Genomic DNA, 26746 nt, shown 5'->3' on the forward strand with positions numbered 1-26746 from the left:
ACTGCATCTCACGAGAAGGGTTTGCTAGCATAGCTCCACCAGCAAATCGTTTCTAGTAGCCAAATTGTAAAACAAACTGGAGAAATAAGATTACACAAGCCAGTTGCTAGCTCATCTCCAACTGGCAAATTCTTTTAGAAATATATTATACATTAACATCGCTTCCAGATGTACACTGGTCCTGAAAAATGTGGAGAGTTCGAACTGAGAGATTCCCAAACTGAAGGTAAGTTTGACCATTTTAAATGCACAACATAAAAAAAAAGTCAGGCACTGGTAAGAACAATTGAACCAAATTAATTCCTTTAAATGAAAACATTTAATTAATTTGTGGTGAAATTACAGAATAAAATCTTCAGGGCAGGGAACATGTCTTAAGAGTATATATAGAAACTAATGTAATGGGGTACTGACTGGAGTCTTTGGGCGTAACTATTTTACAAATAAATAATAATGCTGTAAAGTAATGCTGAATTCACCCTAGAGAAACAAAAAGTAATTTAATTAAACATACAGCAAATATTATACTTGATTTACTTATACCATCTGTGTGACCTTAATTTATTGTATCACTGTCAAAGTCACATTTTTATAACTAAATACTTTTCATGTCCTTCATTTTCAACATGTGCAACATACAAGGGAGCTGATCCAGCTGACAGGCAACTAAAATGACAGTTGCTGTACTACTTTAGTGAGCCAAACACAAAAGATACAAATGTGCATCCTGGTTTTGAAGCTTGTCCCGTTTAGGTTTTCTGAAGGAGTCTCTACAGAATACACTTTCATGACAGCCATAATCTTTATATAAAGATTAATAGACATGATATTTCTTCTCTTCTTACAATCACTTGTGTGATTTATGATAATTAACAGTACCTACTAATGATTCCTGGCCTAAGAGCTTTTCATTTAGCCATGAAGGAATGCCTTTTTATACAAGGGGGAAAGGACTTAGATTTTTAGGATTCTAAAATACTCAGTAAAGCAAGGAAACTGTGGATCAGATTTCACTTTAAAAAATCCTGTAAGACCCCAGTAAGAGCCAGTCAAATGGAATGACAGAAGCACAGCATTACAGCTGTGAATGCAAAGCTTTAGTTTTTGGTCTATTTCACCGAGAACCAAAACATATTTAATACTGAATTCAGTATTTGTAAATAAAATTTTCCATCTTAAGGCTTGTATGCTTATATGAGTCCCTGATGAAGCATTTAATGACAAATGCACAGGTAATTTACTATATGCACAGTAAACACTAAATGACAATGCACAGTAAAACTCATGAGGCCAAAAATGTCAAACTCAAATACAGCAAATGTATACATTTTCCTGTACTGTAGTGCCTATAGGTTTCAAATCAGCGAATTGTTAAAACATGTATCATTCAACTCCGGTACATAAGACATTTTGTAAATGTCAAAGTGTTAATGCATTAGTGCTTAGTGACCAGAAGCTGCATTTACCACAATGGACAAAAGCATGCTCTGATATGCAATTGTCATTTCAAAGTTCCGCACATAGTGTCTCTCTTTCATAACAAGTGACACAAATTACTGGAGAGAAATTAGATTTCTTCTATTCTGTGCTACCTAAAAATGTTAAAAAGTCAGCTCTCAGGTGACAAGAAGTAACAGCACTGAATTTATGTACATATCTTCCATTCAAGGCACTCAAGTGCAAAGTATTAAAACATTGACTAGATGGCAAGTTTTAAAAACTGTTCCATTTTTCAAGAAAATTTTACTTTGGAACGATAATTTTATATATTAGAAAAAAAACCTTTGGTACAACAGAAAAAACCAACAGACGCAAGAGTGTACCATTTTTATGTAGTTATATTTCTGACCAAAACACAGACTGCTGATAGATTTTAAATTCCTAAAGATTGTCAAGTTAACGAGTCATCCACAGTATTTTTCTTTAAACAGAGGCACAGAATCATAAGCATTTTAACAGCTGCCCCACTGTCAACAGAAGAGATGCAATTTAGGAAATTCACAACACGTTGACAGAAAGGGTGGTTTATAGATACCAAGGACAAAAGCAACGTATTATGCAAGATGGCACATGTATTCTACCAATCTGAACTTTAACATATCTTCATTTATATAAGACATAGCTTGTATGTCTACAGCCAGTTTCTCTTGTTTAAGAGACTCTTCTTCATCCTTTAGCACTTGATTTCGCTAGGTACAAGGACACATTTAATTTAAAGCCGAACTACTCCAGAGTTGGCAAAGGCACTAGGGAGAATAAAATTATGCAGTAATTAATGCTGTTTAAAGACAACTTGTCTTTTGTACACAAATCTTGTTTTCAGCAATAAAGACCTCGGGAATGTTGAAAGTTGATGGAATGGCATTAGCAGGACACAACTGTCTCTACCAAGAGAAAATTAATATAAATATCTAATATACTTTATGAACATACTTTTTAAGGGACATCATCAGTATGGCCTAATTAATCATCTTTTGGTTTTCCCTTGAGAAATGGCCTCTGCATAGGATATGTGAATGAAGTCATAAAGCTGTTTAGCATTGACAGCATTGCCCAGAATTTCTGAGAGTTTGTTCTGTGACAGAGTTACCAGCTCTGAAATGCTCCTAACATGGTTCATTAAGATACAGCAGTTTTTGGCATTCACACCTGGTATTTTGAATAAGAAGTCCTGTGGGCCAGGGTTATACTTGTCTGACTCAGGAACGATTTCAGAATCTGCTGTGATGGCCATTGCTATTGCTGCATCAGGCTGTGGCCGGTTCTGTTTCAACTCCTCAAATAACTCAGCAGTGGCATGGGGAGAGGGACACCACAGAATACGTAACCTTGGGAAATGAAGAGTAAGAAGGGTGAGTTTAGAAGTAATATCGTTACTGGAAATCTCTTGATGTAGAGAGCCTCGTGAAGTGAGAGAGAAAGATTTGCTAGGGTCAAACTCAATCAGAAGAATTGGTCGCTTATAATAACGAGACATAGAAATACATTGTGTATAGAGCCTCCCATTATTTAAGGAACCGATCAAATCACTGATACTCTTCCGCTCTATGCAGATATCAGGGGTAAGAATGTAATCTCCAACTTCCAAAGTAACAGGTTCAATGTCAATGCCACGACGATGAATCAGAGATGGAAGCTCACTGCGAAATTCTCGCATATCCACTATTATAGTTTGTTGAACGCTCTTCTGTTCCTGTCCACCTAAAGAATAAACAATTTATAGTGAATCTCTTTCCTATGGGTGACCTCTGATTCTGGTTATATATATATATATATATATATATATATATTATATATATATTTACTACTGTGTTTTGCATAAGACCACACATTTAAAATTTTGCAAACACTTTTATAAAAATCTCAATTCTCAGTGTTTGTCATTTTATTAATAAATTAGAAAAATTCTACAAACCAATATGTAGTCTAATTTGAACAACAGAGCACTAATATCACGTCCAGAGGATTGGGGATGGGGGTTTTAAACCCCAAATTGAAAAAACCCACCCTAAGGATATTTTCATTGCTTTCATAATGGATAGATATCATCCCTTTCACCCCAGAGAGGCCAAGTTTAGTATGGATTTACTATACCATTGAATCAGCTAAAAAAAAAAAAAAACTAGTGTGCACCAACCGGATAAAGTTTTAAAATGCAGCTGTACTGAGCACAGTACATAATTTACTAAGAAGACTTTGCAAGATCTGTGAGCCTTGTGAGAGGAATTTAAACTACAGTATATGCCTATTGAGCAATTATGATTCAATTGGCTGACTATGAGAATTTTAATCCATCTGCAGACAAAAATCAGTTTAAATACATTGGGCAAATTTAGATTTAAAAAAAACTGTACGCAAAGAAAATTATTTTTACCTTAAACTCTAAAAAGCAAGGAATATTGACAATTTAGCACGAAGCTCATATTTACTCCTAGCCATCCACTACCCAAATCGGATAGATAGTTGATCATATTATAGATGTATTGGGGCCTTTACGTATTTGCAAGAGGACCCTGCTCTTGAATATAAACAAGTTTGGCTCAAGAGCTGGTGTGGACTGGACTGTGGAAGATATAAGTGATAGAAAGCTAAGTGAAAGAAGCAAGTTTTAAGGAGGGATTTGAAAGAAAACAGCAAGATTGTTTGTCATACAAATGTTCCAGGTGTGGGTGGAAGGTGGTCAGTACAAAACTGAAAGTGGGAGGAGACAAATGGAGAACAGATTAGGCAGAGCATATGGCAAGAGAGGGAATGCTGAAGGAAATGAAAGCCAAGATGTAGGCAGAGCTGTGAAGATGATGGCAGGGTAAAGATGAAGACAAGGAGTTTAAATTTCTAAGGAAAAGAGGGAAAAAAAACAGTGAAGAGATTGAAATAAGGATTGTCAGAGTGGCAACAAAAGAAAGATGATTTTTGCTGCAATGTTTTGGATAGAAAGCAGAGAAGAGACACATATTGAGGATGAGGATTTCTTAAAAGGCATTTAAGCCAGAGACCTGCTCTGCACACACACTGGATCTAATTTAGCCCCAGAGCAAGTGGTTCAGCTCCCAGTGAAGACAATGGGAATTGCACACACTGCCACCAGAGTTGATTTTAACCCTATGTATTTTTAAATGCCCGACAGGTATCTTGGAGCATTATGGCAGGCCCTGAACAAAAATCCTTTTTAATGGCACGCAAAGGTGTGCTAAGCACTATATAGACAGATAAGACAGATTCTTGCCCTGAAATGCTTGCCGTCTAAGTAGATAGCACACATACAGATAGGTGTTCAGAGAAGGGATGTGATACAGGATAACTATAAGCAAGAATTTGCTTACACTTTAACCTACCCTACCTGCTTCTTTTTTACTCTTATTAATTGATCTTGTAGACAGTTCATTCCTGCATGTCTTTTATAAATTTGCACCTTTGATTAGTACCCTCAACTTCTTCCACATTAAAAAAAAAAAAAAAAAAAAAAAGCCAGCCACTTTCCCTCTTACTGCAGCACATGTAGCCTTGCGCTGAAGAGTCCACCCCACTTCTTTGTGTTCACTCAACCCTATGCCTTATGTGTAATAGATGCATATTGCGCTAGTGGAAAGATATTGCTGTCCCTCCCATTCTCTGTCTTAAAATCTCATAATGAGAGAAAAGGGACAAGTTTCTTTCACCCATTGAAATCAATTGGAGTTTTCCTTTACTTTACTGGGTGAAGGATTGAGTTCTTATCAATCAATTTGAAATATTAAACCAATATACTGCAAGTCATGATATCTCCTCTCTAATCCAGGAGGTAGTATGTGACTCACTACAATACTCAGCAGCAAAGATGGTTAGATGTACTATATGACATTTCTATAGTGATCCAAGTTGCTCCATTTTCACCTACAAGGGGCAGGGTGCAATGATTCTGCAGCACCTCCTAGAACCTGAGGACAGAGATCTGAATTTAAATGTCATTGTGTTACTGCTAGATCATTAAGAACACGCATGAGAGATTTCTGAAATAACAATACGCCAGATAATTCTGTCAAGCACCTACTGTTATATAACACAAAACCCTACGAGCAGCTCCAGGAATTGCTAGAACTCACCTGCTTTGCGTGTGTCTGTAGAAATAGTTGCAGAAGTAGAATCTCTTACTAGATCAAAATTTGTTTCATCTCTGCCTTCTCTTTCCTCAGGGATAACCATGCTGGACTTCTCTCTAAAGAATTATTAACAGAGAAACACTAGTATTTGAATTACTTGCATTATGTTTCGTAGCTATTTAGGCCTGGGTTCTCAAGGATAAAAGTATGACAAATATAAAAAACATGTTACATTTGGCTAAACAGCAGAAGAGAACTCACATAGTTTAGTATTGCCTGCAAATGTGATAAAAAATAAATTTATTTTATCTTCCAGATCATTAAGGACCAGATTCTGCTATCCTTATTTATTGTGATTAGTACTTTATTCTGTGAGGAGCCTCGTCTGATGTGTGGGATTCCTCCTGGAATAAAAGACTAAACACGTATAATGTTAGCATAATCTAGCTGTAAGTAGGCATACAAACATTGAACTCTGTGGTAGTAATACATCATCCCAAAATAATTTAAGGCTTTCTCTCCCATGAAACTACTATATTAAAGCCATGAAAACCCCACAAGTTGTTTGGTATCTTGCAAAACTTACTATTCTGGAAACCAAGAAAAAAATTTAAGATAGTCTCCCATGCAATAGTGGTACACTGCTGTGAACAGCATCCAAAAGGCTGCTTTAGCCTGTTAAATTTCTGAGTCTTTGGCCAAGCAGATGTTTCAGAAGAGGACTGTGGTGTTGTTATTACACTAGTTCTCAAGGGAAGACTCTCCTATTAATATGCAAAACTAGTACAATTGGAATCTTACACAGACATTTTACATAACTAAGAAAAACAATTATATTTAAGAAGTGGACATAAAAAAACCTTATGAAACACATAATGTACTATAAAGCTAGCAAGCCCACTTTAAGTTACCGAATGAGTTTTTCGAAGGCTTCTTTTTCTTTCCTCAGCACAGTAAGATACCGCTGTTCTTCTGTTGAACCTCCATATATAAGGAAATAAACCCTGTAGGTCAGGAAACAATGTATTTCAGGTCACAAAACACACAATTTAATCTTGAAACCAACATGAACATCAGTATTTGAGATAAGCAGTTTTAAGTGCTTGAAAAATAAATATTTGACAAAAAATGGACTCCATTCATTAAACTTCTACTAAAATTAAACTGATCAAAATTCATTTGTTAGAGTTCTTCTATCCAAACTTCTCTCCATTTGCCAAAAGAAGGATAAGCATTAGATAAACTGTGGAATGTAACTAGAGTGGATGAGACAGTCCTCTACTCGGACCTGGTTTACAAGACAAACTAGTCCTTCTAGAAAAAGCAAGGAGGAAATAAAAATTGGGAGGTTACGTCTATCCTGCAGTTGCATACAGTCTTCTTAGAAGAATGTTTATAAAATGAATGAACAGGTTGGAATTCTTTAAAGAAACATAAGTTTCAAGAAAAACAACTGAAATTTAATATAACTTCTCTGTATAAGGGAATTATCAGGTCTCCTTTTGCAGATAAGTGTCACATTCACCACAGCCATGAAGTATTTTGCATAAATATACACATGTAGACAAGTTACGTTTCTATTCTATGAACATGCACATAAACAATTCACATGGATTCTACTGTAATTAGTTTGAAATATTAATAAAACTATCAACAAATGTCTTTAGCAGAGCAGTGTTCACTTCTTGCTGTATGCTAGGTCAAAATGTCAAACAATTATGTCAATTACTCTTCTTCTGCACCACTTCCAACAAGAACGTGTGTGGGAAAATCTATTGGTTGTTGTGTCCATGGGATATTTACTGCATCTGGCTTTCCTGCCCTCTCCTGAAGGACTAGAGTTGATGTTATTTGACTGCATGCAAATCCAGAAAAAAGTGCAATAAATTGGGTTATTAAAAATAAGATGCATCAACTAATGATCCAGCAGCTATATATTTAAAATACCTTGTGAGTTCTGCAATTTTGGGTATACTTTTAACTCCACCCTCCCCAGATGGACCTTAACTTGGTATTAGATATATATTACTTACTCTACAAAATTGTTTTCAACTGTAAGGTGTACACATATTTATACTTGTATATTGATTTGAAAATTACAAGTTATACTGTTAACTTTACAAATATAAGTAAGGTGAAGATTGAATTTTTACACAGGTGATAAGTGTGTTTTTCCAGCTAAGTATATAATTGTAATGAATTACACAGAATATTTATCATAAGACAAATTAATGACATCTCATGGATAGCAGTGTATTTATAGAAATTTATGCTGTAATTTAATTGTAATCCCTTTCACATGCTAGCATATAATACTCATGACTATGCTACTGTACTTCACCTCTAGTATGTAAAGTATATTTAATGATGTAAGTGATTCTCATGCACTGCCATATATAGAACAATACATGTGAATTTAAGGGCTTGTCTACATAGGACATTATTCTGGAATAGCTATTCCTAATTAATTTGGAAGTGAATTAAACTAATTTGGAATAAACCACTCTCACTCTAGAATAAGAGTGTCCACATATGGAGTGAAATAGTTAATCCAATTTAAATTCACACCCTACTTTATTGCAGATTAACTTTCAAAGTTAGTCTATGATTTACTATATGTGAGAAGTACTGTATTAAGCAGTCACGTAAATCAAGACTATTGCACTAGTTCAAGAGGGAAGAGAGTTAGCACTGTGTTCAATTTTAACTTTTGCATTTCCTGATATTTTTGCATTTAAGTTTATAACCTCTATGATACAATAAATTCAATTTTTGTATTTGATCAATTTATACAAAGTGTACAACTTACATGGGGCTATTTCCATCAACTCTCTGTCTCCCCTTCACCCACGTTTAAAATATACGCAAGTGTTGTTTTCTTGATGACATATTTGAAGAGTCATTTACATTAGAAAAGTTGAAGCAGGATGATCCTAATTTTCTGATCATATTTTCTGTACCTGTCCCAACAATAGGTTTCTGAATTATTTGTCCCACAGCAGAGTCAGGCTTCAAGAAGAGTGTAAAGAATAAACTCTCAAAAGGAGCATATTGTAAATTTCACCCATAATATGAAAACAGAGGACCTCTGTTGAGAAGCAGAGAGAATGTAACAAACTCCCTTTGGATGTGCAGCCAACATGAAATGTTTTATACACACCTAGTACTAACCCTCCCCAGACCACCCAAATAGAATATCCACAAAGACTAAGTGGGAGGTCTCTAAAGCAAGGTACAATATATAATTGATTCTGGTGTATTGATAAATTGTTAAAGGGGTTTGATATCTGCAGGAGAAATAAAAAAAAAAATTAAGAAGGGTAAATTACAGTCTACATGTTTTTGTATTTTTAAACTGAAAAAAGAAAGAGTAGGAATTAGATAGAGGAAAACTAAATAAAGCCATTAATTGATTATCTGGGTTAACTTCCAAAAGATCTCAACAATGAACAATTTGTTTTTGTTTTTTAAAGAGCTAAAATTAGAGCAACTGCATTCTCAGTTATTACCAAATCAACTTGCCTCAAGGACTTCCCAGGCCTGCTTGCCTTGTAGATTTCCAGCTGCCGAACAAAAGTTAGTTCTGCATCATATAGCACTACATATCTTGGTTCCACTTCATGCAATACCCGAGTGAGAGCATAGGGATCACTACAACCCTGCAATGGATGAATAATAGTTAGGGGGTTTTTGAAGATGCCATAATAAGCATCTGATGCTAAGTTCAGATGGAAATCTTCAGGTTTGATTTCCTCTATGCTAATTTCTTGGCTGCTGCTTAATTCCTTGTAGTCCTCCATCTCGTCTCCTATGTTTTCCTCCTCTGTTTTTCCCATCATTTTGGTTAGAGTCCAGTCTTGTTTCTTCATGTTTTTGTTTTGTTTTGAGGAGGCCTCTACTTTGGCTTTTTTGGCTTGAGGTCCTTTGTCCGATCTGGCATTTCCTTTGGACTTGACAGCTTTTCTATCCTTAATCCATGCTTCTCCAGCTCTCTCATTCTTCCCAAAGGTTTTGTTATAGAGCCTCATTAAAAGAGCCTCTGCTCCAGCAGTAATATACTCTCTGATCTGTGCACAAGTTCGGTCATCACTGGCACAAATAAGCACTTGCCCTGCAGTCAAGAAACAATATTATGTTTATAATCTGTTACAGGCACTTTTTTATATCCAAATACAAGAAGCCTCTTGGGCAAAGCTATAAATTGTTTTTAAATGATCTCAGAAGTATGCTTGCCAAATGCCTTCACACTTTTTTCTATTAGTTTCTCTGGAATTTTGGGGACAGCCTAACTTGCATGATTTTTTTGTTTTGAACTAAAGAAAAATTCAAGCACAGAAAGTCAATGAAAGTTCATTGTTCCTTACTCTTAAACTGTCAGAATCGGAAGTGTTTTTCTCTGACCAATTGAAATGAGACAGATGCAACATATATTGTAACTATTATTTTTTTGGCACCATGGAATGAAATAAAAAGCAAAACACATTAACTGAGCCTGTTCTAATTTAAGTTCTACACACACAAGCGCATAATGCTATTGAGGTTTGGAGTCCCTGACCGATCCTCTCTTTTTGCAAATTGAAGCTTCCCCACAAGTTGGCTCAGGTAGACTCCTAGATCAGCAAGGAGTGGAGCCAGATGGGGCTGCCATATAGCACATGGGGAGGGGAGGGGAGAAAAGAGCATTTGGGCACCCTCTCATTGCCTCCCAATAGAATTTGGTACAGTTTAGGGGAAGAGTATCTCCACAAAGAGATGGGAAAATAAAGGAGCTAGTCAGAAGCAACTACAGCACTCGGGGCGGGGGAGGGGGAAAGGGTCAAGTAAGGAGCTGCACTCTCTCAATGATCCAAGCTTCACAAGATGGAATGATGTTTAGTTCAACTGTATCAGATTTTAAATCTGCTGCAAGGTCATGGTTTCTCTCTAAACCTGGCAGCTACACTCTTAGGAAGTACAAGTGAGTCATAATCTTGTGTGGCTTTGGAGGATTTACTGAGGGGAAGCTCTACTTGTCCAGTGTTTAAAAGTGCTGTGGGATTTCCCCTTCAGAAGGCTGGAGTATGTACAACCACTATAGGTTTAAGATTAAGGTATTCTAGTTGTCATCGTAATTGACATGATCATGTATGATGGACAACTAGGATTATTTCAGAGTTTCTAGTTGTTTTCATGGAGGTACTATATGGGGCAGAGTTAAGGGTAGCTGAGTGACCTTAACTGACTATTGGCATCATTTGAATGTTTGGGTTTGGATTTTTTTAGGATAAAGTGGAAGGTTAACTTTGAATTTTAAGGGTAATGTTTTCCTCTTTTTTCTTTTTTGAGAAAGCTATTCTTAAGGATTTTTGGGATGAAGTTAGTTTCTTTTATCCTTAACTACTACAGGTTAATTAAATGCTTTGTCTGGGAAAGAAGTTATATTTTTCACAGCAAGAGCCTTTCTCAGGACCAGTTTTTATTAGCTGTACCCTATTTGAAATATAGTATATTGCTCGTATGCAAGGGACTTTATTAACTTTGCAGGGACTACATACCTATTCCATCTTTTCATTGATATTTAACTATATGTACAAACTATTAAAAGGGGCTAAGCAAAGAGTCCACCTGTCCAGGAAGTATCTTATTCTAAGTAGATTATGGGTGGGATTTATAAAAACACCTACATAATTTAAGAGTACAAGTTCCATTAAAACTCAATGGACTTTGTGCTACTAGGTCTCTTAAGCTAACTTCTACAACACATTTGTGCCATTCAGGGTCTTAAAGAGGTGTGAGCTCTAACCAGATTTTTGCCAGCACAGCTATGTCGTAGTGTAGATGCAGTCATACCAGCAAAACTGTGCTTTACCAATATAGCCTTTTTCCACTGGGGTAGAAGTTGTATTAAATCAGTACAAACCACAGCTTTGCTGGAATAGCTGTATCCACACTAGGAGCAATTTGCTGGTATAGTATATCAGCATTCCTATACCGGCAAAGCAATCCTACAGTAGACACAGCTATAGACACTTTTGCAATAGTGCCACCTAAAGAGTATAATTGACTAGGAATATAGGCTTCTAGCCTGTTTCACTTCAGAGGCATTCCTAATCAGAAACGATAAAGATGAGCAAAGGTGGTGGTGGTGGGAGAAGACAGTGGTGGTAAAAGCTTTAATAGTCTGCACTGTTTTACCCACCACACTATGTTTGGTTGGCTTAAGGGGTAATTTTTTAAGGCAGGCATGCTCCTAACTTGTAGGTATTTTCACAAGTTGGAGTCCCTGTGTACATTCTCTGCCTCCTGCAGGTCACACTGCATAGAGTTGTTCCTTAAGACATTGTGTGGCAAAAGACAGTGGAAGAGGGCCTGACTGGCAGCAGAAAGTGTCCCTACCAGGTCAATCAAAAATGGAGAAAGAAAAGATTGGGGGAAGCTACCAAGTCTATTGGGGCATGGGAAAGAGAGGCAGATCAGAAACGAAATGAGAATAAGAAAATACACAGGGAAAAGATAAGATGGTGGCAACCATGGTACCAGGAGATATGGTGGGAGAGAGGCAGGATGTGCAGGTGCCAATCATTAAGGAATACTCAACACAAAAAGCTGGTGGAAATACTGATTTTACGTTCTGGACTTTCATGTATTAACGTGTTCAAAGGCACATTTCAAGCTCATACATTTACAGTGCTTTCAAAGCTAATACCTTTTTATTTTACACAGAACTCCTCTCAAATTCATAAATATTACAAATCTAGTACTTTGGTAAGATATATTTCAGAAACATAATTGCAGTTCTGGTCTCTTAAAAGATAGAATAACCAAAGGAGAGAAAACTTAGCTAGACTTTGATAACTTACAACATTTAATACTCTCTCACCTGGTCCACCAAGACCTTCACTGTTCTTGTTCTCAGTTTCAACCTCTTTCAATACTTCTCTTAAGGCCTCCCACTTAGGGCTGCTTTCTAAGACCAATTCCCTTTTCAGTTCTGAAATACAATAACGGAGAATTAATTTAATATAGCAGCTTTCACTTCGAAGAGCTTCAAAATAATACGTTAAATGTTGATAATGTAATGGCTCTTGGCCATGCAGTAATCAACAACAGCCCACATTTGCAACTTGTTTGCTGAGGGGAGGGGGAAGGGAATAGCTCTCTCATAAACCTATTTAGAGATAGGGACGAACACTATTTGGAAGCAAAGTTAAACATTCATATTTGACTTGTTTAATTTCAATATTCTTAAATATAAGATTGCTTTTATAACTTTGACTATACACACCCTTATATAAAATGAGATCATCATCAGACTAATATTAAATTAAACACTTTAGTGGCTCAACACCAATTCTACAAGAGCTCTGCTAGTGACCTGCTGGGCAACCTAGGCAAATCACTTTACCTCTGTGTGCTTTTGCTTCCCCTCCTAGTCTGTCTTGTCTTGCCTATTGTAAATTCTCTGGAGCTAGGACTCTCTCTCTCAATGTATTAGTACAGCACCTAGACAACCTAATCTCAGTTGGGATATCTAGGAGATACTGTAATACAAATGTACAGAACATTAGAAACAGCATAATTTTGTAAACTGAACTAACCAATGAATTCATGTCTTCCTTCGGAAGAAAGTTATGGACCCAGCTTTTCAAGTGTACTCGACTAAGAACTTGTGATTTATATTTTGAATTTATAATTAATAGCAGATAGTCCTGCATGGAGTAAAGTCACACTTGTAGGTAGTTGGGGTGGAACGAGAACTTCTTAAAAACTACTAATGTTACCGAATAACTATATAAGGCTTTCCATTAGTAGATAATAAAATACTTTACAAAGGTGACTAAGCACAACTATCCCCATTTTATAGATAGGAATCTGACACTTAGAGATGAAGTCACTTGGCTGAAGAAGATTTTTTTAAGGGACCTTTTTGTAAATGTACTTCAGAATAAAAGCAAATTCACTGAATTTGAGTTTTCGATTGATAAAGAAGTCAGTATTAGAAATGTTCACTATACCTTTTTCCTCTTTTATATCCATTTTTTCAGATACTTTGCTTTTCTTACTCATTTTGTCATCTGGAATGCGATAAACTCTCGCTCGAGCATTTACAAACATTGAAGTACTAGAGTCAAGAAACAGCCATCCTAAAGGTGCAGAGAGACCACAATATTAATAGTCAATTAGGCATTTGCAACATGCCCACCTCAACCCCCCCCAAAAAAGAAAGCCCAAAATCTTCCACCTGAAACAGCTGTGCTATGTGCTTATGCAACTACTGTCTTTGCAAGATATAAAAATGCAAGTTTCTGATGTATTTCATACATTAAGTAACAGAAGTTAAGTGGGAGAGTGACAGCATTAACTGTCAATAAAACCTACGTCCTTATGGCTAGGTACATAAGCTTAATTGGAAACCTTAATATGACTAGTATGGATTTTTGATTATTAAAAAAAAATAATCAAGGTTTCAATCATGCATTAACTTCTAGAATGTTATTCATCTCATACCTGAATTCTGACCAAATGCCTTTTCAGTTGCTCTCAATGACTCCACAAGATTAAGAAAAGTGACACAATCATACTGAGTTAGATATTGTAGCAAAGTACGTAATATCTTCAAATCCTGAACCAAAGATTTGGTCTTAGCTCCAAGTTGGTGCCAAAGTGGATCTAAATAGTGACGAATTGTCTAGAAATATAAATTGGAAAGTGAAGTGCTGCGAACACATACTGCAGCAATCTACTCAGAAATGTATCAGTAGAGCCTCATGAAACTTTTTAAAATAATTTTTGTTTTATTTTTCAGGAATTTCTCCCCGCCATGGGTTGGAGGCCATGGGGAGGGGTTTGGTTCCTGCTCCAGGGGGAGGGGAAGAGCCCTGTGGGTGTGTGTTTGATTTCTGTGGTGTGGGAGGCCCCTGAGGGGGTGGTTGCAGAGCAAGCCTACCCCCACTCATCCTGCACAGTGTTGTACCTGTGTTATGGGGCAGGGCCTGGCCTTCTGCTCTAGGTGTTGTTACCTGTAACATAGGGTAGCAGCACAACTCACTTTGGCCTGACTGCCCTTCTGTCAAGATAGAAGGATGGCCAGGCCAAACCTGAGTGGTGCTGTGGACATGCATACCAGGTCACAGTGCCTGATGCAGGGAGCTGTGCCCAGCCCTGCAGGACAGGAGCTGCCACTTAACGATAAATTTTTCATTTTATTTAGCTTTCATCTTTATTTGTTGAATTTCATGTTATTTTATATTTAAAAAAAAACTCTGAGCACTATACATCCACCTCTTTTCTTTGTTATAAATTTAGGGTCTGAACCAATGTCCACTGAATGTTTCCATTGACTTCTATAGGCATTTTATCAGGCCCATAGTATCCAGATATGTGTAACATTACAACTATACCTAATTTTTATAGCAAATACAATTGTTATTTTGACAAAAAATACCCAAACAAAAACGTAAGTTAAATATTTATGATAAATAAACCAGTATCGGAAATATAGTGAAATATATGTGATTTTATATAAAACATAACTGAACAATTAACATATATCTGCATCCTCTACTGCATTAAGTGTAGATTTTTTTCCTAAATAAACCTCAGCTGCTAGAAGAGGTAAAAAGATAAACAAACCTATTTACTTTCACTTGAGATGGCTTCTGGCCTTAGTATTCAGTAAACTTTATTCAGTGAGAAAAGAAAGCACCATAATACCATCTCATTCTCAGAACAGATGAGCACCCTAGGCCATGGGGAGGGGTTTGTTTCCTATTCCAGAGGGAGAGGAGGAGCTGTGTATGTGTGTGCGTGCATGTGAGACAGGCCCCTGAGGGGGTGATTTGAGATGGACAATTTTAGTATTTTTATAAATCAAAAACATTCTCTACAAAACTCCAGAAGGCCTCATGTTAACATAAAAGCAGAGATGATAAGTGTAAATAAACTGTGTCACAAAATAGATGTTGAAGTTTAGGACTGTACTCTGCAAAAATACATCAACCAACTAAGTTCCAGCTTTACTACCAGTGGCAAAATAAACATGGTTAAAGACAAATACCCCAAGGTATATGCTGCTTTCCATGCATAGAAAGAGCTCCTTCTATCAGCATGATGTTAAGAAAGAACTACTACCTTATTATCTCTTCTTTAACATTAAGGATATATTCTGAGCAGAAACTGCATAGCCATCTTCAATCTTTAAAGTGCTATTATGACACAGTGGGTAAAGTAATATCCTTTTATTGGACCAAATTCTGTTGGTGAGAGAGACAAGCTTTTGAGCTCATCTTCCACCTTGTCTCTCTAATATCCTGGGACCAACACAGCTACAACACTGCATACATTAGTACACAGTAACAAAAAGTAATTATAAACCTTATTTTCCCATTTGATATAGCTAACTACAAAAAAGAAGAAATTAAACAGAATAAAGAATAAAGTAGACTAAACAGTGATACTACGTAGAAATAATTTAGCCTTTAAAATGTTAAAAAAATGCCCCATTATTGTTATTTGTATTACAATAGTACCTAGGAGTCTTAGTAATGGAGCAGGACCCCACTGTACAAATGTAGACCAAATACCTGCACTGTAGAAATATAGAACAAAAAGATGATTCCTGCCCCAAAGAGATTACAATCTAATTTTACAGTGGCAACTACACACACTCAACACTACAGATTACTACAATTCTCCATTTGCAATGGCAAGGAATATGCTAAAGGGGAGATTTTAAATTGCTTCTAGTTATTTTCCAGAAGTATAATAGTACATTACTGTAGAGACTGCCAACTAGTAAAATGACCTGCATTCTTTAAAGTTACAACAAAACAAAAAAACAAAATTTACCTTGTCAAAAGGTTTTCCAATAGCATTTTCTAACGATAAGTCTTCTACTTCAAGAGCTGGGTTATAGCGTTTGAGTTCTCTCAGACACACATTCAGGATGTCCAGTATAGAGGTCTGGATGGTAAGCATGGCAGGGGTCATGGATACGTGTATTTCCACCACTTCAGGCTTGTGTTTTTCTAAAAATGAATTAACTGCTATATGAAACCTAGGGAGAAAAGAGCTTATGAAGATTTATGAGAGAGGTACAGAATCCTTACAGATATAGTGCCACAATTATTTAATAAATTCACATAAAATGAGGTTTAGAATCAGTGTAAGTGAAAGAACCAAGCTAACTGCAAAATGCATTGTGTTTTATAGACATGAGGGTAGTTGCCAGTGTGTATGATCAGCCTCGAGAAACTATCTATGCTTTAGAGGGGTAGCCGTGTTAGTCTGTATACAGCAAAAACAACGAGAGTCCTGTAGCACCTTAAAAGACTAACAAATTCCTGTGGGCATAAGCTTTCGTGGGTTGCAGCCCACTTCCCTGTACATTGGCGAAACCGGACTGTCACTACACAAAAGAATAAATGGACACAAATCAGACATAAAAAATGGTAACATCCATAAACCAGTCGGACAGCACTTCAGTCTTGCAGGATACTCTGTAGCTGACTTGAAACTTGCCATACTTCTACAAAAAACTTCAAAAACAGACTTCAGTGAGAAACTGCAGAGCTGGAACTCATATGCAAACTTGACACAATCAGACTGGGTCTGAACAGAAACTTTGAATGGTTATCTCATTACAAGAAATAATTATCACTGTTCACACATTCTGACCTTCTAATCAACGGTTGTAAATAGGCCTCATCTACTCTAACTGCATTGACTTTGTTGGCACTTGCCCTCCCCATTGTTGTTTCTTATCCTTGGAAGTATATATATACCTTCTGTCTGTGATTTCCATTTCATGCATCTGACAAAGTGGGTTGCAGCCCATGAAAGCTTATGCCTGCAGGAATTTGTTAGTCTTTAAGGTGCTACAGGACTCTCATTGTTTTATCTATGCTTTGATCACCCCTGCACTAGTTCTCGTCAAGTTTCAGTAGATTAACAAAGCTCATACACATAAGGAGATGGAGAATTACTGTATTATACAGTAGAACCCCGTTTATCCAGTCTAATTGGGACTGGTGCCAGATCAGATAATCAAAACTCCGGATAAACTGGAGAATGCGAAATACGAAAATGTGATCTGCAGCGCCATCTGTCAGCCACAGGAGAGAGTGCCTACTTCTGGCCCTGGAGTCCTGGCTGTGCAGTAAATGTGAAGTGTTGGTTAAAAGAGGGATGGATAAATGGGGTTGTATTCCACAGAATAACTGTGGATGGCCAAATCCTGCAGTCCAGTGAAAAGGAAAAATCCCATGGAGCAAGCAGAAGAAAAGGGTATCTAAATCCTGTGTAGCCCAAGAATCCACTAGCAAATCCTGGACAGCCCCAACCCTCCATACAAGTAACAGGACCCCTTTATAATGCTCCTCTTGGCTATTCTGTCTGTAACGTACATACAAGGAAATTAACATTGATAATGGAGCACAGCATGAGGAACATCTGCTCCTTGTCTGTCCCCCTCTAAATTTAAGAGCGCATCTTCCTGCCTCACTGAGCCTCCAACTTGTAGAGGGGATTCCATGATTTAGAAGAAAGAGAGGAGCTTTGTGTACAGCCACTGTTCACCTTTTCCTGCCTCCCTCTCCCTCTTCCACTGCCCACTACAACTGAAACAAAAACTTCTTTAGATACTGCTTATAGTGACGTGACAGAACAGAGAAGGAAAAAGTGAGTGGACCACTTGGCAGAATGGGTTAAAGAAACAGTAACGTGGGGCTACAACAGCTGAATTTCTTATCCAATGCAAAAAAATGTTCTCTGCATTTTCTATATTCACTGTCTCACTTGGAGTAAGACAAAAGACCTCGATTCTATTCTTGGCTTTGCCCTGATTCACTATGAGACCTAATGCAAGTCAAACTCTGTGCCTTAGCTTCTGCTAGTCAAATTCAGATATTCTTCATACATAATTGTACATTAAAGGAAGATCTTAGCTTTTGATTTAGAGCTGGATGTTGAAGACATAAACCTATGAAAAACTACCACAGTACAAAAAATAAGACTCACCATTAATAAAAATACATTGTGAAGTAGCAAGGCATCTTACCTTGGCCACAGATAAAGCTTCCTTACAAAGAGACTTCTCATCACTCTTTCCACATGACAAAAGCCAGTATTAAAGGCAATGGCATTGTCTGTAAAAGCTTTGATGAACCCCTTTTTGTTCTTCTGACGATAGAGTCGCAAGATAAATGCTTCCTGACAAGACTCAATGATTCTGTGTGCTTTGTATACCAAAATGCCTGCCAGAATAAGAGGTTTTCAAGTTACACAAATGGAAAAAGTTAAAATATTGTCTTTTTTCCACAAGAACGTTTTATTCTTTTAACATGTTTTGCCAGTTAAGCAGCAAGAGGAATTTAAGTCTTTTACCATATGCTGCAAATATGGAATTATGTAGGACCAGTCCTAAAAATTCTCAAGTCCCCCCAAAATAACCCCTTCTCCTGAACACTATAGCTACGTTAACGAGGCATCTTTAGACAAAAAATACTAATACTAGAATGGAAAGGAGATAATAAAGGAAAACAACAGGGCTTAATTTGGATTCTAAGAGTTCTGTTAGCAAATTCTGGAAATTATCCTTAGAATAAATTTAAAATGCTGGTAAATTAGAAGTTAACACAGTATTATCACACTTACAGTTTAGGGATTTTAAAGGCCACATTATTCGTTTAGCTACAAAATGTCATAATTACAGAACTGAACCACACTGATGACATTTTGTTCAAGCTTCTTTCATGATCAAAGAACCTCGAGACATTTCTTTAGCGTATTTTCTATGATTTTCATAGATGCATGGATTTTAATGGCAGCAGGAATAACTGTGATGATTTAGTCTGATTTCCTGCATAACACAGGCCTTAGAATTTCACCAACGCCACGAGTATGCTACCAAAAAAGATGTATTTTTAGCAAGTGTTAAAATCTTAGTGGAGAGAAGGCAAGTTGTACTTTTAATGTGTATTAGGCTGTTGAGGTAAACCATAGGGGTGAGCAGAGGGACTACCTCACTCAGCTAAGAACTGTTGAAACTACAACTAGCTTTGTCTACACTAGGATTTTAACACATTATTTAACACATATTAAAAGTCTTTTTCCTAGTGAAGACAAGACCCATAACTTCTGGTTAAGCTACAGCATATCTTTTAGAAAGACATCTAAATCTTGGTTTAAGGACTTTAAGTTCCAAAGAATCCATCACTTTCCTAGGTACGTTGTTCCAATGGTTAATCATCCTGCTAAAAATAATTGCATCTTATGTCTAATCTGAGTTTGTCTGGCTTCAGCTTCCAACCACCGATCTTGTTATGCCTTTGTATGATTACATTAAGTTTTTACACTTCTAATCATTCTTCTAGTACTTTTCTGAAGTCCTTCCAATTAGTAAACTTCCTTTTGCAAGTGTGAGCCCCAGAACTGACAGCATTCCAGTGACTCTGAAAGAGACTCGGGGGGCACAAGGACAATCAGCTAAACATGAGCCCATAAGTGCGCTGCTGTGGCCAAAAAGGCTAATGCAATCCTTGGATCTGTAGATAAGGGAATATTGAGTAGGAGTAGGTATATTACCTCTATATTTGGCACTGGTGCAACCATTGCCAGAACTCTGTTGTCCAGTTCTGGTGTTCACAATTCAAGGTTGTTGATAAATTGGAGAGGAGTAAGAGAAGAGTCATGAGAACAACTAAAGGATTGTTAAACATGCCTTCTAGTAAAATACTCAAGGAGTTCAATATGTTTAGCTTATCAAAGAGAAGGATAAGAGGTGACTTGATCACAGTTTCAAAATACCTACATGGGGAACATAAATTTGATAATAGAGGGTGTCACAGTTCCTGAAGAAACTGCACCTCTGACCCCTTTGTTAAAGGCACCCATTTAGGTCTCAGGCCTCTAGCTGTCACCTTTCTTGGAGCGAACTGTTGTGACTCTCTCCCTCTAGATTGGGTATTTAGGCTACAATTCCTCCTGCATTTCACTATGACCATCCCAGCAGGTCTCAGTTTAGTTCAGCACCTGCACCTCTTCTGTCACAGGGGCAATGACAGGGTTAACCAGTGACCAGCCAGCCTTTGTAAAGCAAAGTATTATTTATTCAGAACAAAAGCATTACAGAGAAAAATATATCTCAAAAACAATAATCCTTTTACATGCAGGTCTTACCTTAGCTGGCAGTCATCCATCTTCCACATGGAGACCATGGCAGGTTTCAAAGTCCTTAAGGCCTTTTCCACAAGACCTGTTTCTCATCATCATAGTGTCATGCCAGTTCTTAGACTGGATAAGAGTGACCCTTGTCCCCATGTCAGGGTGGTCACATTATACATTTATCACGTCTTTGTTTGTCAGGCTTCTCCAACCAAAGCAAACTAGAATATGCAATTTCCCTGGGTGTGTGGTGTGAGTGTGAGACTTCTCCAGACTTGTTTACCTGTCTAGGGATTTGCATTTATTACCCCACCCATAACACAAGTTACCAATGATTTTAGTTCTTGCAGGGCCAGAATACAATCCAAGCTCTTCAAAATACATATAAAGGTGATACCGTAGTGTTTGAATATCCCATGTGTTCATAATCTTTATCACAGAGGTCTCTTCAGTCTAGCAGACAAGGTATAACAAGCTTCAATAGTTGGAAGTTAAAGCTGGACAGGTCCAGAGTAGAAATGAAGAGCAATTTTATTTTTTAAACAGTGAGAGTAATTAACCATTGGAACATATTACCAAGAGTTTTGCTGGATTCTCTATCACTGCAAGTTTTTAAATCCCAATTGACTGTTTTCTCTAAAAGACTTGCTCTAGTTCAGCCTGAGCTATGGGACTTGAAACAGGAATTAATTCAAGCATATCCTCTGGCCTGTGTTATGCAGGAGTTCAGACCAGATCACAATGGTCCCTTCTGGCCTTATAATCTATGCTTAGAATGTAAAATGTATGATTTTTTTCATAAAAGAAAGAGATATACTTTTGCATGTCTAGAGATATTAGATATATACAAAGAGGAATGAGAACTTCACATACATTTTTTTTTAGAATTATTCCATCCTTTTCATTATATCCAATGTCATTTCTAATATTCCAACCAATGTGTATAGCAGGAAATAAAAATATAATCGCTATTGTCACACTGACATCTAGTGGTAATAGCATCAAAAGAAAATACTGAGTCATAAATGACCTGCAAAGGGTTTTTTTAAAATTGGTTTGTGCCTTTTTTGTTATTTCTTTTGTATAGAAGGCCTAAAAGATGGGTTTAGGGTGGCAGGTCCTATTTGTTCTTCAAAATAGAAATATCAAGAATGTCAAGATTCATCCACCCTGGTTTTACTGTAGGACCTCTTGGAGATTCTCAGATAGTGGGAGCTCTCACAGGTTTATTGAAGGGATGCAATATTTAATCTATAACAAAGATTCACTTTCTCCAAAGTGTTCATTAGCCAATTATGTTTAAGCATTAATAAAATCCAGAATTTTAATGTCTGGCTAAAAAAAGAGCTATAAATTTGTTCTGTGTTACTGCAACTTTCACAAGCACTTCATTCTTCAGCCCTTACACCCATCAATGGCACTACCCATAAAGTAAGGGTTGAACAATTAATCCCTGTGTGTATAGGTGAGGTAAAAGGAGTATAACCAGAAAATTCTTAGTTTGCTTTCACTAAACTCTTACCAGTAATAAGATTTGAAGGAATTCTATCTGTCAGGAAATCCACCACAAGAATTCGACTTGTTGCAAAGAGGACACCACCTTGTGTGTAAACTTCGTATCGACAGTTGCTTGTAATTTCATTGGTAACACGCCGAGGAAGATGAACAACTCCATCTGACCTCAGCTGATCAATAAAATATTCCTAAACCAAACACAAACACAGTATTTCACCAGGGTAACTGCTTTGATTAAACAGGTGCAAAAAAACTATAGATTTCTACATTTTCTGTTGATTTTTTTGGGACCTGCCATCAAAAAATCTACAAAGTAGTAGTCATGAGCCACGATTACTATGTAGTTAGATGCAACGTATATTTTTCTAATCAAGTATTATGGGTAACATTTTCAAAAGCACCCAAGTAACTTAGGAGTCTAAGTCTTCTTTTAAAAAGTAACTTAGATAATTAGAAGAGGAAAGGACTGTCTTTCTGTTCTATTTGTACAGTGATTACACAGTGGGGTCCCGAACCATGAGTAAGGCTATTATCACAATACAAATAATATATTTCACCACACGACTGTATTTCAGTTAAGAGTAAAATGACTCTTTTTTGTAGTCTATGTATCTGTTTTTTAAAAGAATTTTAGGATCCTTAGGATGAAAGACCCTATTTAAATACGATCATAAATATATTATTTTTGGTTATGTATTATATTACATTTGTATGGGGGCCTTCACCCTCAAGGATCTCAAAATTCTTTTAAAAATGGATACATAGACTAAACCAGTGGTTTTCAACCTTTTTTGATTTGTGGATTCCTAAAAAATTTCAAATGGAGGTGCGGACTTCCTTGGAAATCATAGTCTGCGGACCTCCCCAGGGCTCTAAACAAAACAAAACTAAACAAAAGGATCACTTTATTCTCCACTGAAATGCAACTGTGTGGTGAAATGATGTAACTAATTAAGAGCACCCCGCATCATTACACAATGTAATAGAATAGTAAGAAGATATTTATTCAACTAAAACTGAAGGGGAAAACCCCATAGGTAGAATGTAATTACCTGGTTTAGAATTTGCCCAGTTTCCCAGGATTAACATCTCTACTCTTGCAAAGTGCCAGCAGATTTCCTCCCTCTCCCAACACACATTTTTTGCATTGTTTCAATAAAATAAAAAGACAGAGTGACTGAAAAAAATGTTCTGCTCACAAAAAAGAGAAGAGGTCACAGAGAGCAAACACTTCCTTAATTAAACTAAGTATCAGAGATGGGCAATTTTATTAATTTATTCAACAATTTTATACTCTTTCTTCTCATTAGTTATTCACAAATTTCCATTGTCCAAAAAAACAATTTATGCAATTGTATTCCAGGAGATTTTAAGATAGTTAAATCCAAAACAGACTTCGAAGAGTTACAAAGGAATCTCATAAAACTGGGTGACTAGGGAACTAAATGGCAGATGAAATTCAGTGTTGATAAATGCAAAGTACTGAACATTGGAAAACATAATCCCAACTATACACAAAATGATGGAGTCTAAATTAGCTGTTACCACTCAAGAAAGAGATCTTGGAGTCACTGTGGATAGTTCTCTGAAAACATCCACTCAGTGTGAAGTGGCAGTCAAAAAAAGCTAACACAATGTTGGGAATCATTAGGAAAGGGATATTTAATATGACAGAAAATATCACATTGCCTCTTTATAAATCCCTGGTATGCCCACATCTTGAATATTGAATTAGAATATATGAATTCCAAGGAAGTGGTTTTCAACCTTTTTTGATTTGTGGATTCCTAAAAAATTTCAAATGGAGGTGCGGACTTCCTTGGAATTAGAATTAGAAAAGGTACAGAAAAGGGCAACAAAAATGATCAGGGTTTTGGAACAACTTCCATATGAGGAGAGATTAATAAAACTGGGATTTTTCAGTTTTGAAAAGAGATGACTAAGGGGACATATGATAGAGGTCTATAAAATCATAACTGGTGTGGAGAAAGTAAATAAGCAAGTATTATTTATTCCTCATAACACGAGAACTAGGGGTCACCAAATGACATTAATACGCAACAGATTTAAATTGAACAAAAGGAAGTATTTCTTCACACAATGCACAGTCAACCTGTGGAACTCTTTGCCAGAGGATTTTGTGAAGGCCAAGACTATAACAGGGTTAAAAAGGAAGTAGATAAGTTCATGGAGGATAGGTCCATCAATGGCTATTAGTCAGGATGGGCAGGGATGAAAAACCACGCTCTGAAGTGCCCCTTCTCTCTGTTTGCCAGAAGCTAGGAATGGGTGATGGGATGATGATGACTTGATGATTATTGTTCACTCCCTCTTAAGCACCGGACATTGGCCACTGTCAGAAGACAGGATACTGGGCTAGACAGACCATTGGTCTGTCCCAGTATGACCATTCCTATGTTCTCATGGATAGCTTACTAATTATGCCCAGGGTTTTATGCTGTGTGATTGGTTACTTGGACCCTGTTCTGATCCTGCAAACACTGATTTCATTAGGACAATATTTACACAAAGTTAAGCATGTGCCTAAGGCCGTGCCTTCACTAGAAATGCTGCCACTGCAGCTGTGCCGCTGAAGTGCTTTAGTGTAGACCAGTGTTTCTCAATTGGTGTTCACTGTTAAGGTTCCGCGAGAAAGTGACATCGCGCCGTGGAGAGCAGCTGTTCTCCAAGCCACTGAAAAAGGGAAGATGTCCCGGATTTTTCGGTGGAGGGTATCGAGTACGAGTGTAATTTCCCCACGGAGCCTAAAGGATTCCGTGGGGAAATTTAATTGAGAAACAGTGGTGTAGATGCTTGCTACAGCTATAAGAAAGGCTCTCTCATCACTGTAGTTAAAGCACCTCCTTGAGAGGGTAGCCAGGTCAACAGAAGAATTTTTCAGTAGACCTAGTGCTGTGCAGACCAGGGATTAGGTCAGTTTAACTACTTTGCTCAGGGGTGTGGATTTTTCACAGGCATAGTGACCTAACTTTTTAGAGTAAACCTGACCTATTGGTTTGCTAGATTAGGCCCTACACACTCCTTGACTGGATCATTCCCAAACTTACTGAGGGCTTTCAACACAGTCCACAAACACTGTCACATGCGGCTATACATGTATATGCACAAGTATTTCTTCTTCCCCCAATAAGTATTTGCTTATACAAATGTTTACAGGTACTTTATAGGTCAAGTTGCTAACAGGAAAGCAAACAACATTTTTATGGGATTGACTATCACTAGTACTTGTGCACAGCATTTGCCCAATTCTGTTTGACACATCTCCATCAGTGAAACACGATCTTCAATAACCATGGATCAAGATGTCTGTGTAGTGGCAACTCCAGCAGCACAGTATTTTCTGTCATGCGGCTGCAGCACAATTCAGTACCAACTCCTCAAGGAAACTCTCCTCCCCATCACAACTAGTTCTAGGTACCAAGACAACTGACCTACCAGGTCTCGTAAGTGGCCACCATCTGAAATTTCTGAGGAAGGAGAATGAGCTCTGAATATGAGAAAAAACTGGGGTAGGTTTGGGGGAGAAATCACACCCCACTTCCTTAAGGGGGGGTGTATTTGGGGAAAGTGGGTGTGTGTGTAAGGAAGGAATTCGAATCGCATCCCACTCCCAGTAAGGGGGATTTTTGGGACAGGAATGCGTGTGTGGGAGGCAGGAAGATCACACCCACTCACCCCCAGGGAGGGCAAGTGGGGGGAGCTGACCCCACAGTCAGGGGGAGGTCGGGGAGCTGGCCCCCAGGGAGGAAGATGAGGAGGGTGTCCTCCCGCCCATCGAAGGAGCCCGGGCAGTGACTCCCCTTGCCCCGGAGAGCAGCCCTCGGCAGCCCCTCACCTCCTCGGCCGGGCTGGTGTTGAGCACTAGCACCAGGCTGGCCGGCTCGCAGTAGAGGCGCAGGAAGCGCAGCAGGATGCGGTCGATGCCCAGGCCGCGGGCGCTGATCACCAGCCCGTCTTGGTGAAAGAGATCCAGGAAAACCTGGTTCTCGTACTCCAGCGGCGCTCCCATACCCATATCCGGCGGGCGGGCGGCCGGACAGACCAGCAGTCACGGCGCTCTCTCTAGACCCGTCCCCGCGGCGCGCAGGAGGGTTGAGCATGCGCATTAGCAGCAGTGAAACCGCTGCCCTCAACCCAAACAGCCTGCGACAGCTCCTCGGGCTGGCTGACGGACGCCAGGCCTCTGCCCTAGCGCCACCTGCAGGATGCAAACCGCAGCGGACCACAGGGGGGCGGAGCTGAGCCGAGCCGAGCCGAGTCGAGTCGAGTCGAGCCGAACCTCTCGTAGGAGAGAGGAACCGCCTAGCTCTCCCGCATCGTGGGGCGTGTCCAGGCCAAGGCCAGGGTCGTCGTGGCCTTCCTAAAGCAGCCTACTCCTTTCTTTAGTAGGGGCAGGAGGAGACAGAGATAAAACTGCGTAAAGCCTCATCCATGCTCATGTGCAGGCAGAAAGAGGGCGAGGAGCTGCCCCTAGTCCCTGCCCTTCAGGA

The 26746-nt window shown here is 38.1% G+C and overlaps 1 protein-coding gene across 1 annotated transcript; it reads right to left on the reverse strand.

The window, feature by feature from the left end:
- Positions 1-300: 300 nt before the first annotated feature.
- ERCC4 (ERCC excision repair 4, endonuclease catalytic subunit) lies at positions 301-26746 on the reverse strand. Its single transcript, XM_067551352.1, has 11 exons — positions 26092-26746; positions 22243-22423; positions 18616-18811; positions 16407-16614; positions 14067-14247; positions 13574-13702; positions 12439-12549; positions 9102-9690; positions 6491-6583; positions 5583-5695; positions 301-3201 (listed from the first exon to the last, which is right to left on the reverse strand). Exons 1-11 carry the CDS (start codon positions 26269-26271, stop codon positions 2468-2470), a joined length of 2715 nt encoding a protein of 904 aa, XP_067407453.1. The 5' UTR covers positions 26272-26746; the 3' UTR covers positions 301-2467.

The sequence above is a fragment of the Emydura macquarii genome, unplaced genomic scaffold (genome assembly GCF_026122565.2).
Source record: "Emydura macquarii macquarii isolate MOO-44397 ecotype Brisbane River unplaced genomic scaffold, CSIRO-AGI_Emac_v2 contig_1348, whole genome shotgun sequence".
NCBI classification, from domain to species: domain Eukaryota; kingdom Metazoa; phylum Chordata; order Testudines; family Chelidae; genus Emydura; species Emydura macquarii.

Excerpts from the sequence above, each read along its gene's own strand:
- ERCC4 (XM_067551352.1), bottom strand. The coding sequence starts at position 26,271 with ATGGGTATGGGAGCGCCGCTGGAGTACGAGAACCAGGTTTTCCTGGAT. Across the intron at positions 6,584-9,101 it reads AGGCCTGGGAAGTCCTTGAG|GGTTTATTTCCTTATATATG; the intron begins GCAAGTTGATTT and ends CCTGACCTACAG. Across the intron at positions 3,202-5,582 it reads TACAGACACACGCAAAGCAG|GTGGACAGGAACAGAAGAGC; the intron begins GTGAGTTCTAGC and ends TTTATTCTTTAG.